The sequence below is a fragment of the Solanum stenotomum genome, chromosome 11 (genome assembly GCF_019186545.1).
Source record: "Solanum stenotomum isolate F172 chromosome 11, ASM1918654v1, whole genome shotgun sequence".
In the NCBI taxonomy this organism is placed as follows: Eukaryota; Viridiplantae; Streptophyta; class Magnoliopsida; order Solanales; family Solanaceae; genus Solanum; species Solanum stenotomum.
In genome coordinates, this window is record NC_064292.1 from 4,504,593 (window position 1) to 4,520,836 (window position 16,244).

The 16,244-nt window shown below is 31.0% G+C and overlaps 2 protein-coding genes across 2 annotated transcripts; both read left to right on the forward strand.

Annotated features, from left to right (window-relative positions):
• Positions 1-1,157: 1,157 nt before the first annotated feature.
• Positions 1,158-3,094, forward strand: LOC125843682 (high affinity nitrate transporter 2.4-like). The gene is made up of 3 exons (XM_049522854.1): positions 1,158-1,931; positions 2,016-2,131; positions 2,216-3,094. Exons 1-3 carry the CDS (start codon positions 1,158-1,160, stop codon positions 2,883-2,885), a joined length of 1,560 nt encoding a protein of 519 aa, XP_049378811.1. The 3' UTR covers positions 2,886-3,094.
• A 6,636-nt stretch (positions 3,095-9,730) lies between these two features.
• Positions 9,731-11,792, forward strand: LOC125843680 (high affinity nitrate transporter 2.4-like). The gene is made up of 3 exons (XM_049522852.1): positions 9,731-10,535; positions 10,646-10,761; positions 10,961-11,792. Exons 1-3 carry the CDS (start codon positions 9,747-9,749, stop codon positions 11,631-11,633), a joined length of 1,578 nt encoding a protein of 525 aa, XP_049378809.1. The 5' UTR covers positions 9,731-9,746; the 3' UTR covers positions 11,634-11,792.
• Positions 11,793-16,244: the final 4,452 nt, after the last annotated feature.

Below are 16,244 nucleotides of genomic sequence, written 5' to 3' on the forward strand. Positions count from 1 at the left end.
TCGTGTAGGCATATTAGGATAGATATGATTAGGAACGAAGCTATATTGGACAAGGTCGAAGTGACTTTTGTAGCGGACAAGATGAGGGAAGCGAGACTGAGATGATTCAAACATGTGAAGAAGAGGTGGTACGAATGCATGAATAATGAGGTGTGAGAGGTTGGATGTAGTAAGAGCTAGAGTGGTAGAGGTAGACCAAAAAAAGGGGGAGGGAGGAGGAAATAGACAAGACATGAAATAACTTCAGGTTACGGAAGCCACAATCCTAGATAGAAATGTATGAATGTCAAGGATCAACGTAGATGGTTAGTTGATAGCTAAGTGTTGTCGCACTTTATGTGGGAGAGCCCCCCTCTCCTCTTCCCCCTCATTAAACCATTATTTAATTAGTAATCACATAGTTGCAGACTATCATTATTTTTTTAATAGCTTAAACTTTAGGATGAAATGATCACATATTTAAAATATGACACCATAGTAGACAAATATCATATTTTTTAAAAACTTGGTAGTTCATATATGAGGTGCATGCAATGAAAAACATAATTAAGTAAATTTAGGTAATAAATCACATTTTTAACTACGGTTAAATAATAGTCTCTCTATCCTAATTTATATGATACTCTTTCCCTTTTTATTATCTAAAAAGGAATGTCACCTTTCCATAATTAAAAAAAGAAAAATCATCTTTACCCTTTAATAAAATGATTATACTAACAACTTAAATATCTCAAGTTTGTTTTGGATCCTAAATTTCAAAATATGTCTTGTGTTTTCTGAAACTTTGTGTTACGTCAAACGATACGAGGCAGATACGCCCCAGGTTTTCTTTCAATTCAAAAGGAGAAGGCCATAGATATAAAATATATCTATTTATCAATTAGGATTAAACAAAACCATAATAATTAACAATTAAACACAACTATTTTATATAGTGGACATTCTTTAAGATTCCTTATAATTAGGATCCTTTGGGATATACTATAAGGTTATATTAACCATTTGGAATCTCCATTGGTTAACTTAAACCCTTAAATTGTCAACTCTTTTTTACCTATATAAACACCACCTAAATCAATTTCATAAAATTAAAACACATCCTTAATCACCTTTCTTGTTTAATTACCATTTTAATCACTTTTTTTTTTTTGTCTAAAATGGGTGATATTGAAGGATCACCAGGAAGTTCTATGCATGGTGTTACACCAAATGTACCAACTGATACAAATGCCAATTTCAAAGTTCCTGTTGATTCTGAACATAAGGCTAAAGTTTTTAAATTTTATTCGTTTTCGAAACCTCATGGCCTAACGTTTCAACTCTCATGGATTTCATTTTTTACTTGTTTCGTATCGACTTTTGCTGCAGCCCCTTTAGTCCCTATTATTAGGGACAATCTTAATTTAACTAAAATGGATGTTGGTAATGCTGGAGTTGCCTCTGTTTCGGGTAGTATCTTGTCTAGGCTAGCTATGGGCGCGATATGTGACATGTTAGGTCCTAGATATGGTTGCGCGTTTCTTATAATGTTATCTGCCCCTGCTGTTTTTTGTATGTCTTTTGTGTCATCGGCTGGAGGGTATGTTGCTGTGAGGTTTATGATTGGGTTCTCACTAGCAACGTTTGTGTCATGTCAGTATTGGATGAGTACGATGTTTAATAGTCAAATTATTGGATTTGTTAATGGGACAGCTGCTGGATGGGGGAATATGGGTGGTGGTGCTACTCAACTTATTATGCCTCTGCTCTACGATATAATATGTCGAGCAGGGGCAACCCCGTTTACTGCTTGGAGAATTGCATTTTTTATTCCTGGATGGCTTCATGTTATTATGGGAATTTTAGTGTTAACTCTTGGACAAGATTTACCTGATGGTAACCTCGCTTCTTTACAGAAGCAAGGCAATGTTTCTAAAGATAAATTCTCAAAGGTCAGTGACATCGTCATATCAAAATTAAAAAATATGGTTAACATTTACATTGAGCTAACATTTGTTATCTGCATTTTTTCATAGATATTATGGTATGCTGCAACAAATTACAGGACATGGATCTTTGTTCTGCTCTATGGATACTCGATGGGAGTTGAATTAACTACAGATAACGTGATTGCAGAGTATTTCTTCGATAGGTTTGATTTGTTTCCCTATACAACGTTATACGAACATCAATAGTAAGAATATTGAATCAATTTTTCTGAATTTTTTTTGTGTAGATTTGATTTGAAGCTTCACACAGCTGGAATCATCGCTGCAACGTTTGGTATGGCTAACTTATTAGCGCGACCATTCGGAGGATGGTCATCAGATTTTGCAGCAAAACATTTTGGAATGAGAGGCAGATTATGGAATTTATGGATTTTACAAACAATTGGTGGTGTGTTCTGTTTACTTCTTGGAAGGGCTGATACACTTCCTCTGGCTATTACTTGGATGATCATATTTTCAATAGGTGCACAAGCAGCATGTGGTGCAACATTTGGTGTTATTCCCTTTATTTCGCGAAGATCATTAGGTATATTATCTGGTATGACAGGAGCTGGAGGGAATTTTGGTTCGGGATTGACACAACTACTGTTTTTTACGAGCACAAAGTACTCGACAGGGACAGGACTAACGTATATGGGGATGATGATCATCGCGTGTACACTTCCAGTATCTTTAGTTCATTTTCCACAATGGGGTAGTATGTTTTTGCCTCCTACTAAAGATCCTATTAAGGGTACTGAAGAATATTATTTTGGTTCTGAGTATACTGAGGCTGAGAAACAAAAGGGGATGCACCATAACAGCATCAAATTCGCAGAAAACAGCCGGACAGAGCGTGGGAAGAAGCGTGTGGGTTCAGCATCTACTCCGCCTAATGTAACACCAAATCGCGTGTGATGGGAAAAATAAAATACTTACTCGCACTTCGTGTTTGTACAACATAAATAACGTGTGATATATATGCTTTTTAGTTTGAATGAGGTTTCATTACCTAAGTGTGATGTCTTTGGGGAATCTTAACTTTCATTTTGTCGATGAACGTTCGATTCCCATTTTGTAATACCTTCCCATACCCCCAAATTTGAAAAAAAAAGTGTGATTCCCTATAATATGCACCTTTGCTTTATTTTGTGAGACTTAAGATTAATAGTTGCTTTGGTGTAAACATCCATCATTAATTGTATAATATATAGCTATCGCAATTTGTTGTATATGGTATCATCTATAATGAAGCTTGAATATCTATGTAGAAATGTGTCACTTTTTATGACTGACGAAAAAGAAAGAATGTCACATTGATACTACAAAAATTAAATTTTGAATCCATTTCAAATTCTTGGTTGTATACATGACATATACTTTCATTAATATTTTCAATACTTCTATGGAAAAATTATGCAGAATAACAAACATTTAGCCTATACTAGGTACTATAGCTATTGTTAAAGAAAATTGTTATTCACAACTATAGTTTTCTCAATTTTTTCTATTCGCCTGACTTGTATAATTTGTCTGATTTGTATAAATCCAGAATTTGTATAATTCTGTTCTTGATTATACAAATTCCGAAATTTGTATATGCTTAACCTAGATATTTGTATACGATTTATGAAAAATTCATAATAAATTATCTTGTTTTTATATTGGCAAGCGAATAAACAAATGGAGTTCTAATAAATGTATAAATACAAAATTTATATATACTTACCCTATTTGTATATTCACAAGCAAAATATATATACAAACAGACAGAAATATACAAACTGCAGCCTACATAGCAAATAGAACTACAACTATGGAGCACAATTATCGAAAATATAGCTATATAGCCTTATTATGTCTATTATGTTCGCTATTTCTAAAATTTTCTCCACTTTTATTCTTCAAACATGTTCTGGACTAGTAGAGTAAGTTGAAGTGGTTATGGATGTAACAATCTGTTTTTTCCCACGTTCAGAGTGGCTATTTTCTGCAAACTTAAACTTGCATGATGTAGCCCTTTTTGTTTTTCATTTTCTAACATTCTGATCCATAATAATTCTTTTCATTGTATTTTCTATTATTCGACGCTGGAAAAAATATACTCCCCGTAAATGATAATAACCTAAAATTCAAAAAATAAATAAATAAAAATGTTATTTTTTAGTTAGTTAATTGTAAGTAGATAATATATAGTAAAAGTATTCTTATATAGTTATAAAGTCTCTTCACGATCCATAAGTTTTGATGAACGTATTTACAGTCTTGTAAAATATATATAACTTGAACGTAAGGTTTATGTCCCCGGCCCTCTTCTATCTCTTGCATATTTTTTTGATGAACAAGATAGGTATCAAGTTGTTTACATCCGATGTTTAGACTAATCTAACAGAAAAATTATAAAAAATTATCTCCATCCGATATTTTGACTAATCTAATAAAAAATATGACACATGTCTTCGTGTACTCTATTATGACAAAAATAATCAATTTGATACATACGTTATATTTCCACCTTAATCTATAAACTTAACCATGATAATTAGTATAGTTTGATAAAAATATTGAAAAAAAAACTTTGTTTGGTTTAAGAATATTCAGGTTTCAAGCACTTATATAAGACTTTCCCACTATTTAGTACAACATATTGTTTTATACGTTAATGGCAATGCAAGTTGTTCTGATTAATTAGGTTTGAAACTTCATTATGAGTTGGATTATTCATGAAGTAATTAATCTAATTAAATAATTAATAGGTTATCAAAAGAACATGGTTGATAAGTTGACCAAAGAATTCTTTATTTATTGCGTGCCATCAATGGTGCATTTTAAAAAAAATAAGGATCAATTAATCACTTGAAAAATCTGTTTTAATTGTCAAGTTGCAAAAATTTATGAGTTTATTATATGTTAAAAATATTTTGAATAAAATAACGTCATATAATATGAATCGGAGGGAGTACATGGACATCTCATTTGGTGTAACAATCAAATGGTTAATTTCATGAATACTAACTCAAACTTTTTTTACATTAAAATTATTAAATTATTTTTTATAGTGAAAAAATTAGTCAACTTTATCAGAGGACTATGGAAGTCTATAATTTGTATGATACATAAGCAATGACGAATCTAGAGCATAATCTATGTGTTAGAATGAAGTAGCGTGTTCATGTCTTATGGGCAGAGACAAATCTTCGAAATCAAAAGTCAAAGCAATTGTTAACTTGACCCCATGGGGTGACTAGCTAGTTCACCTTTGGATTGTAATGGAGGTAATAAGACTCTAGTCGCCCTTTTTTTTTATATCTCATAAATAACACAATTCAAATATACTGAATAACTCTATTAGAAAGGAAAAATACAAGCCTAGGGAGCAAGCGAGGTCATGTTCCATAAGCACCTCCAAGGTCATTTTTGTAATTCACCAATGTGCCTAAATTTAAGTACACATACATTTGATGAAAGGTTTAACAAACTAATTTGTCTATTAATCTTATTACAAAAATTATAGAGAAATTTGATGGTGAAACACGTAGAGTATTAAGGAAATTTGGCATATTCTAAGGAATAAAGTATCAAAAGATATATAATTAATAAAAAAATTATAATATTTAGATATTCACTTTAATTGAGGTACGGCCATACACCGTTCCGTACCATTTCAATTTTAGTAACATAATGACAACAAATTATGTGTGGATTACTCTTTGGTTATACGTCTAGTTGGGTGTACAATTTTGACTAATCAAAATCAATGTTTATCCCAATATTTTTTTTTAATTCTATAATGAAATGTTATAATAATGAACATATAATATTTTAAACATAATATGAAAATTGACTTAAAAACTCAATTATAATTATAAAATATTATCATAAAGTAATATATAAATGTATTTTTTAACTTGACTTCAGCTGATGCCAGATAGTTATGTCTAATTTTGATTGTGCATTAGTAAACACTTAAATTTACATAAAATTGAATAAGTAGTTACACATGTCCCTATATAGTAATTTATGTGAGATACACTTGAACTGATTTATAATTGTCATGTAGGACACATATTATGCCATATGTACTTATTTAATTTTATATAAGTTTAAGTATCTACTTGTATATCGGTTTAAATCAAGTTAAGAATATTATGAATGACTGTTATAAAAAGATTTAACTGTACCGCGAATGACCCTCCACCGAAAGCATTTTATTCTTCATGGATTTTACCAAACACTTGCATTTAGTAGCCTAATACGACAACGAATTAAAGAAATAATTTTTGTANTTTTCGTAATAATATTGGATGTTTTTAATATGGATATTGCAAGTTGTTTATTTTAGAAAATTAGGTCGCAATCGAAAATTAATTATCATATTTTTTTGTTGAAAAAAAAAGTTTTTCTAGCGAATGGTTGTTGGAGCCTTAGTCGCCACTAAAAATCACTCATAACCTTTAGTGGCAATATTTTGGGCTTTAAGTCAAGTTCTTTTGTAGTGAATCTTAGTTGGCAATGCTTAGGTGGAGGGATTAGTCCCATGTGGCTTGCCACATCACTAAAAAAATTGGGGTGTTAACTCTTGAGGGTATTTGTGATCTCCTGGAATAACTGCGGGGGTATTTTTGATCCCAAAGTGTAATGGAGGGTATAAGTGATCTATTTCGCATAGTTCAAGGACAATTTTAACCCTTTTCCGTAAAAAAATTTAACTGTACCGCAAATGACCCTCCACCGAAAGCATTTTATTCTTCATGGATTTTACCGAACACTTGCATTTAGTAGCCTAATACGACAACGAATTAAAGAAATAATTTTTGTATTATAATTTATAGCCTTCTGGTTTCTTGCTAGTTTGCATGTGAGTTTCATAATTAGTTACAAGATGCTAAGTCAAAGAAAACTACAACTAGGTTTAAAATATTTTGGAAGAAGAAATTAAATTAATATAAGTACGGATGATAACTCCATAATGCTATCGCAGTTCATAATACGTGTATTATAATTTATATATCCTATGATTAAAAAACAAATGAAATTGAACTCCACTTGCATATTTCTTTTAAGTTGAAAAAGTAGTAGTAGTAGACGTAGTTGCTTCCTTGAACTAGACGTGTAGTTGTCTTAGTTTTAAGGGCGCGGGTGATTTACAAAAATGACTTTAGAGGTACGCGTATAGTTTTGAACATGACCTTGTTTGCTCCATGGGCTCGTGCTTTTTTTAAAAATAAATAAAGTTATTCAGTATATTTGAATCGTATTATATTTATGAGATAAAAAAAAGGCGGGACTAGAGCCTTATTACCTCCGTTACAACAAAAACATAAACTAGCTAGTTAGCCTTGAGGTCAAGTTAATAATTGCTTTAACAGTTGCTCCGTTGAGAAGGTGCAAGAGGTTGAGTATGATGAGAGGTATATGTAGATCGAAGAAGTCTTGAGGAGAGCTGATTAGACACTGAGAATATGACCCTAGATAGGAAGATATCGAGATCGAGGATTATGGTGCGTAGAAGCTAGGTTAGTAGGTAGTTGAGTGTTCCCTCATTATAGTATTGTTGTTATTACTCTCCTACTATCTTATTCCTCGATGCTTATAGTATTACCCTATTATTTTCTTTGCTTTAGTTATCGTATTATTTGTCTGTTGCAACTGTTCTCTTCTTCAATATTAATGTTTCTAAGACTTCTTCACTACTGTATTTGTTTTACAAACTTGATTTTTGATACGCGTTACTTCACTTACTTGAGCCAAAGATCTATCTTTCTTCATAAAAGAGGGATTAAACTGCGTACATACGACCTTCCTTAGCGGATATATTATTGTTGTTGTTCATCTTGTGAGTTGTGTATAGAACTCACATCTGCTCTCTTGTATATTGAGTTTTTTTTTATAAAAAAAATAGTTTATAAAAATATCATGCTAGTAAACGCATTGAGATCTGCATTTTAAACAACCAAGCAAACCAACTACAAATTTAATTTTTAAAAACATTGCTTTGTCGTATTAGACTACAAAATGGCGTACCAAATTTAAATAGCAAAAGTCCAATTTCATGATCCCAGACAAACATTTTTAGTGACTTATCAATTGGTCAATTTCTAACATCTATCCTCTTATCCACCACTAATTTAAAACTTAAAACGCTTAAATTTTGAAACATTGTTGGGTTCCACATTTTTTAAAAAATTGTATTACTTTATGCTCATCTCGAATATCTATTACCTCTTATCGATAAGATAATCATGTAACTTTATCCACTAAAAGGTTGTTTGGTTGCTGAAGTTATGCATATCGATATTATAGTAATACAAGTACTAGTTATACAGATTTAATTATTCATATATTAGTTATTTCATCTTCTGTCTTATAGAAAATAATATGACATAAATTGACTCATAACTTATACTCCATCCGTCCCATTTTATGTGAGGTAGTTTGATTCGGCACGGATTTTTAAGAAAGAAAGGAAGACTTTTAAAACTTGTGGTTCAAAATGAATGATAAAAATTTGTGTGGCTGTAAATCATTTCATTAAGGGTAAAATAGATATTTTATAATTAAATTGTTACTTAATATAGAAATGTTTCTTTTTGGGACTGACTAAAAAGAAAAGTAAGTCACATAAATTGGGACAGAGAGAGTATATGCTTTAGTTATGCGATATTGTAAACTAGATAAACAAATATTGTATACTTGATAGTAGAATTTGTATTCATAATAACTAAAATGTTATTAAACATGATACTTATTAGTTATAAAAAACATGACTAATTTTTTACTTCTTAATACTAGTAACCAAACTACCCCTAAAGTTTGATAGAAGGACAGAAGTTACATAAATTTTGTCTATTTTTGCTTCATTTTGGGGCAAAGATATAAGGTATCAAAGAAATAAAAAAGGCACCAAAGCACATGGTTGATAAGTTGACTATAATTTAAAGGAGAACTTTAGATGTTATTAAAATGAATAAAAAAAGATAGAGATGACACAGAAATCTTAGCCACCCCACTTCACGTTCGACAACAAAATAGGAGCTTTTAAGTTTTTAGTTATTAACTCAACGATAGAGTCTCACCTTGACATAGTCATTAGAACAAATCTGATTATTTTTATGTAATCAATGAGTTTTTTAGTAGGATTTGTTCCTTGTTGTCGTTCAATGAGACGGGGATAAGAGACTCACGGAATTAATCTGAGGGGCCGAACTTCACAAAATTGATGTGAGTGTATTCGAGATTGCTATTTTAAATTGACCTTATAACATTTAAAATTACCATCGAAATCTGACTAACATCTCTGGATCGGATTTGCTTCATAGAAAATTTACTATTGTGTGTTTCCTACACTCCACCAAGAGCATGTTATTTTTGAGAATATTCAAACTTGAAACATCTGATTATTATGAATGAATCTTTACCATTCTATCAAACATAACACTCGGTAGATTTATAAGTTGAATAGATAAGTTATGCCTTCCTTGATCGGTAGGTGAACATGAGTGAAACTTGCATTGAATTCCTAAATATTATAAGTAGACTGCACTTATATTAATTAGCAGTACTTTCTTTTATTTCTTTTATTTTACAAAAAAAGAAAACATACCATGTGATGCCAATGTGTAATACGTGTGATGTTTACAATGTCAACTCCCTAAAAAAATATTAAAAAATTCCCTAAAACTCCTATAAATACCATACACTTAGCATTTCCAAATAATCACAACACACTATCAAACATCAACCTTTAAGCCTTCACTTTTTGTTTTTTTGAACCAAAAAATGGCTAGTTTTGCAAGCCCTCTAGGCAGAGAACAAACATTTGCATTTTCTGTCACTTCTCAAAATGTTTGCAATAATAGCCAATCCAATAAATTTGATTTGCCAGTTGACTCAGAACACAAGGCAAAATCAATCAAAATCTTTTCATTTGCACAACCCCACATGAGATCTTTCCACTTAGCTTGGATTTCATTTTTCACTTGTTTTATTTCAACTTTTGCTGCTGCCCCTTTAGTTCCAATTATTAGGGACAATCTTAATTTAACGCGTGCAGATATTGGTAATGCAGGGGTTGCGTCAGTTTCCGGTAGTATTTTTTCTAGACTAGTCATGGGTGCACTATGTGACTTAATTGGACCAAGATATGGTTGTGCATTTCTCAATCTTTTAACTGCCCCTATTGTTTTCTCTGTTGCATTTATCTCAAATGCTGAGGGATACATAGCTATGAGATTCTTAGTTGGATTTTCTTTAGCCACATTCGTGTCATGTCAATACTGGACAAGTGTTATGTTCAATAGTCAAATTATTGGACTCGTTAACGGTGTGGCAGGGGGGTGGGGTGACATGGGAGGTGGTGTTACACAACTCCTCATGCCTTTTCTTTTTCATATAATTAAATTAACCGGGACTACTCCGTTCACTGCTTGGCGTATCGCATTTTTTATTCCCGGATGGTTACATATTATTATTGGACTTATGGTCTTAATACTTGGTCAAGATTTACCTGATGGAAACCTTAGTGCTCTTCAAAAAAAGGGCGATGTTACTAAAGATCAATTCTCAAAGGTTAGATTCCGCCCCTGTATACACGCACAAATAAATATAATCGTTATTTATTACTAACTCGATCGTTAGGAACATATATGGACTGAATTTCATTTTTTTTTTATGTCTAGGTTCTTCGAAATGCAGTGACAAATTATAGGACATGGGTATTTTTCCTCCTCTATGGGTTTTCAATGGGAGTTGAGCTTTGCATCAACAATGTCATAGCAGAGTATTTTTACGACAAGTAAGCTTTATTAATCTAACGTGTTATTTCAATTTATTGCACGTAAAATTTAACTTATATACACTATTAGTATACAATGTATACATATATACACTATTAATATACAATGTATTCATATATATATACACTATTAGTATACAATTTATTGCTCTGTCATTATCTTATAAGTGATCTGATAGTATTGATCGTTCGTTGATAGGTTCAATTTGAAGCTACACACCGCGGGAATGATAGCTGCAACATTTGGGATGGCGAATTTTGTGGCTCGTCCTTTCGGGGGCTATGCTTCGGATTTAGCAGCCCGAAAATTCGGGATGAGAGGAAGGTTATGGGTCTTATGGATAGTCCAAACAACGGGTGGAGCCTTTTGTATTTGGTTGGGCCGGGCTGAATCACTACCCATCGCCATAGTTTCAATGATCCTCTTTTCAATCGGGGCCCAAGCCGCGTGTGGTGCAACATATGGTATCATTCCATTCGTATCGCGGAGATCATTGGGCCTAATTTCTGGGCTCACGGGTGCTGGAGGCAATTTTGGGGGCGGATTAACGCAATTATTATTTTTTTCAACTACGCGATTTTCTACTGGTATGGGGCTAACGTGGATGGGTTTAATGGCGATAGCATGTACCTTACCCGTGGCATTTATACATTTTCCGCAATGGGGGAGTATGTTTTTTCCAGCATCGAACGATGGAAAATATAATGAAGAAAATTATTATGAATCAGAATGGACAGAAAATGAAAAACAAAAAGGGCTACATCTTGCAAGTGTTAAGTTTGCAGAAAATAGCCGTTCTGAACGTGGGAAAAAACAAATTGTTACATCTATAGCCACTTCTACTCACTCTAGTAGTCCAGAACATGTTTGAATTATTAGACAATAGTGGCTAAATAATAAAATTAATGAATGTATTTTATAATGTTTAATTAGTGGAGTGTGATTGGTTGTTTTAATTCATAAATACAACCATGAATCCATATACATTATTGTTTGTTTTTGTGTTTTTTTTTCATGTAATGATGTAATTTTTTTTGTGTGTGTTGTAAATATAATTGATGAGCAATAACATTTCCCTTTTAGTATATGACTCATTTGGTTGACAGACTCTGATTGACCTGTACTAAAAAAATGTTTTGCAAGTTCATATCCACAGTAGGTTGGCCTTTGCTGAGTTTTCCAACAAGGTTTTGAGAAGTATTTTTTCAAAAAAAATAAATATTTTTGAGAGAAGCGTGCGGTTTGTGTTTCTAATCAATTTACAAATTTATATTTATGCAAAATCTATAGAACGTAGAATAAAAATATATGTATTTTCTAAACATAGATAAGAGTAAATAAAGACAAACGGAGCCTTTAAATTAAGCAACCCCTCAAAATAATATTTAAACAAATTATTATTCACTACATAGCGATCGATCCCCTCTTTATTATTCAACAATTAAACAATTCTTGCGTTATAATTCCTACATAACTCTGTACCCGAGGGATACAATAACAACAATGACATATTCAATGCAGTTTACAAGTAGAGTCTAAGGAGAGTATATTAGAGTCTACGCAGACCTTACGCTTATCTTGTATGAGGTAAAGAGGTTGTTTGCAAGAGATACAAAGTTATATATATTCAATACTAGAAAGTATAGCTTCTAGTTTTTGGGGAGTCCGCAATTTTGAGAGTTTTTTCATTGAGTTTTTGAGCCTTCTTACTCCTTATCTCCACTCTCATACTTTCACTTTTCTCAATTTTATCATAAGGTTCTTTCTTGATTTTTGTGGATGATCCTTTCAATTTCATCTTCAACCTTATCATTAAGCTCTCTAACCCCATCATCATGTAAAACACTAGAAAAAAAAAACAGGAATTAGCGTTGACAAATTTTTTTGTAGCTAAACAACAAAATCTTTTATCAGAAGGATCTTTTATCTACGAGTGATTCAGCAACGAAGCTCGTAGCTAATTAAAGTTTTTTTTTTTTTGTGGTGAAATAAATACAACTATAAGTTTGTATAAAGAAAGGAGAAGCTAATTAGATATATATGTTTGCTAGATGATAGTAAGTAGGGAATATATATATATATAGAAGGAGAAACTAATTCCATATAATTATATATGCTTTATATATACGTTTAATAATGAATATTTGACTTTTGACAATTACAAAGTAGACAAGATAGAGATAGAGCAACCTCTAATTAAGATCATTGGTTTGAAAAAAAAACGTCTAAGATCATGGGAATCGAAATTCGTCAATCTTAATTTATGTGAAGATATTTGATGAATACATATCAGAGTTATAATCTAAAATAAGTCATAAATTTTTTTTGTGACTATAGAAATCATCTCATTAAAAGTAAAAAAAAAAAAAAAAAAAGAAGCATCCAAAGTTGAATTATTCCTTAATATATAAAAATGTCCTTCTTTTGTGCGATTGATGAGTACAAAGAAAAGAATATCAGACAAACATACTATAATTTTTTTTAATTTTTATCGAGTTAGACCTGTTATAGAAGTTAATTTATTTAAATTATGAATGAAAGTATGGTATAATTAATCTACTATAATCGCGCAATAAGGAAATTGTAAATGTTATTTAGACAAATAGAGTTTAGACTTTAGAGGATTTGACGATAAACAAAGTAACAAACACGAATATTTGATGTCTTCATCAAATGTAACATCGTGGTGGGATGATAAATCTACTCAACCTTTAATAATAGGCCTTAGATCCGAGTGATCCTAAAAAAATGTAATTTTTTTGTTTTATTGAAAGCAATTTATTTTCAAAAATGAAACTTCTCGATAAAAATTTAAACTAGTCAGTCCAAAAAAGAATATCAGACACCGAAAAATTTGACGTCATTTGAGCACGAATAAGATAAGTCAAAAGAAGTTTAATTAATAAAAACATATTTTAAGATTGAAGTCAACTAAGGTACGGCAAATACTGTGCCGTACCGTTTCATTTTCGATAATTTAATTTGATTTTAAAGTGAGACAAAAGTAGCTTTCATGACAACAAATTATTTGATTATAGTCCAATAATCAACTTTTTAAATATTCTAGGTGGTAGACCAAATTAAATGAATTAATCATACTTGTTTATATGCAATATTATGACTAATGATCGTTTATTTCGACCTTTTGAGATTATGAAATACAAATTCATGAATTTGGTTGTTTATAAGTATATACTAATTTTTCTCAATTTGATTAACGAATTTCGTTTGACCTGAAATTTAATGTATTCTTCGGAAAGGCCTTAGTGACCAAAACTCACCATATTCAACATTATTAACACTATTTATTTTGACGTTTCTAGATCATGATATCCGAATTCATAATTTTAATGTTTTATTGTATGTATTATTAATACGTGTTAATTTTCCTTAATTTGGTTGACGGACTATATTTTAAACAAAGAGCGTGTAAGTATATGTTAAAAAGGTGCATAGAAATTTTTGTCACTCGTTAATGAGCTTTATTAAAAATTTGATACTCAGAAGTATTTGACTAAACACTTTTATCATGTATCACCAAAAATTTATAGATTATACCACACGAAAAACGGTAAATTTAGTTTTTTCCGCATTAAGACTCGTTTGAACTTGAAAACACGTTTGTTTGCCCTTCGGAACCAACTCACGCCATTAGTAAGGTCGTAACGGATGTCCATGACATATTAAAACAAGTCGGGATTACGTATCACAAAAATATCATAGACACACAGGAAAAACGACAAAGTTGGTTTCTCCCGCTTTGGGGCTCGTTTGAACTTAAAAATGCGTCAATTTTTCCTTCGGGACCAACTCACTCCATTAATAATGTCGTAACGGAAGTCCATTAAATATTTTGGCCGAAAACAAGTGGGGACCCAACGACGGAAAAACAAAATTTACCATTTTTGGTCTACTATATTCCATGAATTCACTACAAAAAAATGCTCAATTTATGGGGTTATTTTGTCAATTTGAGGCAGTTTTTGACCTTCACAATAAGAATTGAGGCAGTTTTTAAAAACGCTACAATTACCTCTGGCACAAGCATATTTGTGGTGATTTTAAGAAACCTCCATGACAACCCCCACAAAATTACTTTTTAATTTGTGGAGGTTTGTTACGTCAATTTGTGACAGTTTACAACCTCCATTATACTATTTTAATATTTTAAAAAAATATGTCTGCATGGATTTAAAAATGCCACAATATGATATCAATATTCACGAAATCTAATTTATGGATGTTTGTGACCGCCACAATTTTTATATTTCTATATAAAAAAATTACATCAAGCCTTTGTTAAGACACATATAAATACTTTCTAAATATTTAATGTAAATCAAATTTCATTATACAAATCAATAATAAAAAGTATACAAGTTAAAACTCATGTCAAATTCAGTAATAAATCTCATGTATAGTAACTTGAACGTTACAATTTGAAATCTAAAATAGTGTCATATAAGATAAATACTAAAAAGAAGTACTATGTATTTATTTGGTGACTTGAGCTGGTGTCATCCTATCTTTTTTTTTTGCAAGGTGAAGTAAGCTCGATCTTCATCATCATTAATTAAACTGAAACTATGAAATCATAAAAACGTTATACGTTAGATAAACAAATATTAATATATACATATCTTTGTACACCTTGATACAAGAAGAAAATTCAAAATTTAATTCATCTAAAACATAAATTTATATGAACCTTTGGCCTTATTAGTGAGGTCATACTCATCAATTAAAAAACAACGTAAATTTATTTAAGGTCTCACCCAAAAAGAGTAAAACCATATGGTTTATTTTTACCCTACCTTGTTATTTATTCAAGTATGATGTATGAAATAGTTATATTTCTCCTTCGTTAAAGCAAGTAAGATTACACAAATTAAATATTAAAATATTACCAGGTTGAAGACACTAATAAAACAATCTACAAAATGTTATTCTCTAAGGTTACTTATTTTGTTAGGAAATAAACATACAATAATAGAAAAAATATAAAACTGATAATTCAAACTCAATTCTCAGATGAGCAAAACAAATTTGTTAGGTGTCAATAAGAATCAAACTAATTCACGATTTTATAAAACACTAGTCATCATTCTTATCTAAACAAAAATAAAATTGAGGCTTATCTGCAATCAATTGAAGGCCAGATATAGTTTTCTTTATGATGTGGCGAAAACTCAAAAAATATCCTGAAATATATAAAAGTATGGCTACAAAAGTTTAACAACTTACAAAATACATATTTATTTAACAATAAAATAAAAAAATATAAATATAAATCTCAAATTGTAGTGTGAATTATGAAATTCATGTGACAGATAATTACCTTTCCATTCACAAAATTTTTATGATCCAATCCATATGTTATACAAACTTGTTGCTTTGAGAACTCCACTCTATAAACCTACAAAGAAAAAAAAGTCAATCGAAAGAATCACACAAACTAAATAAAAATCAGATTGAACAAAAG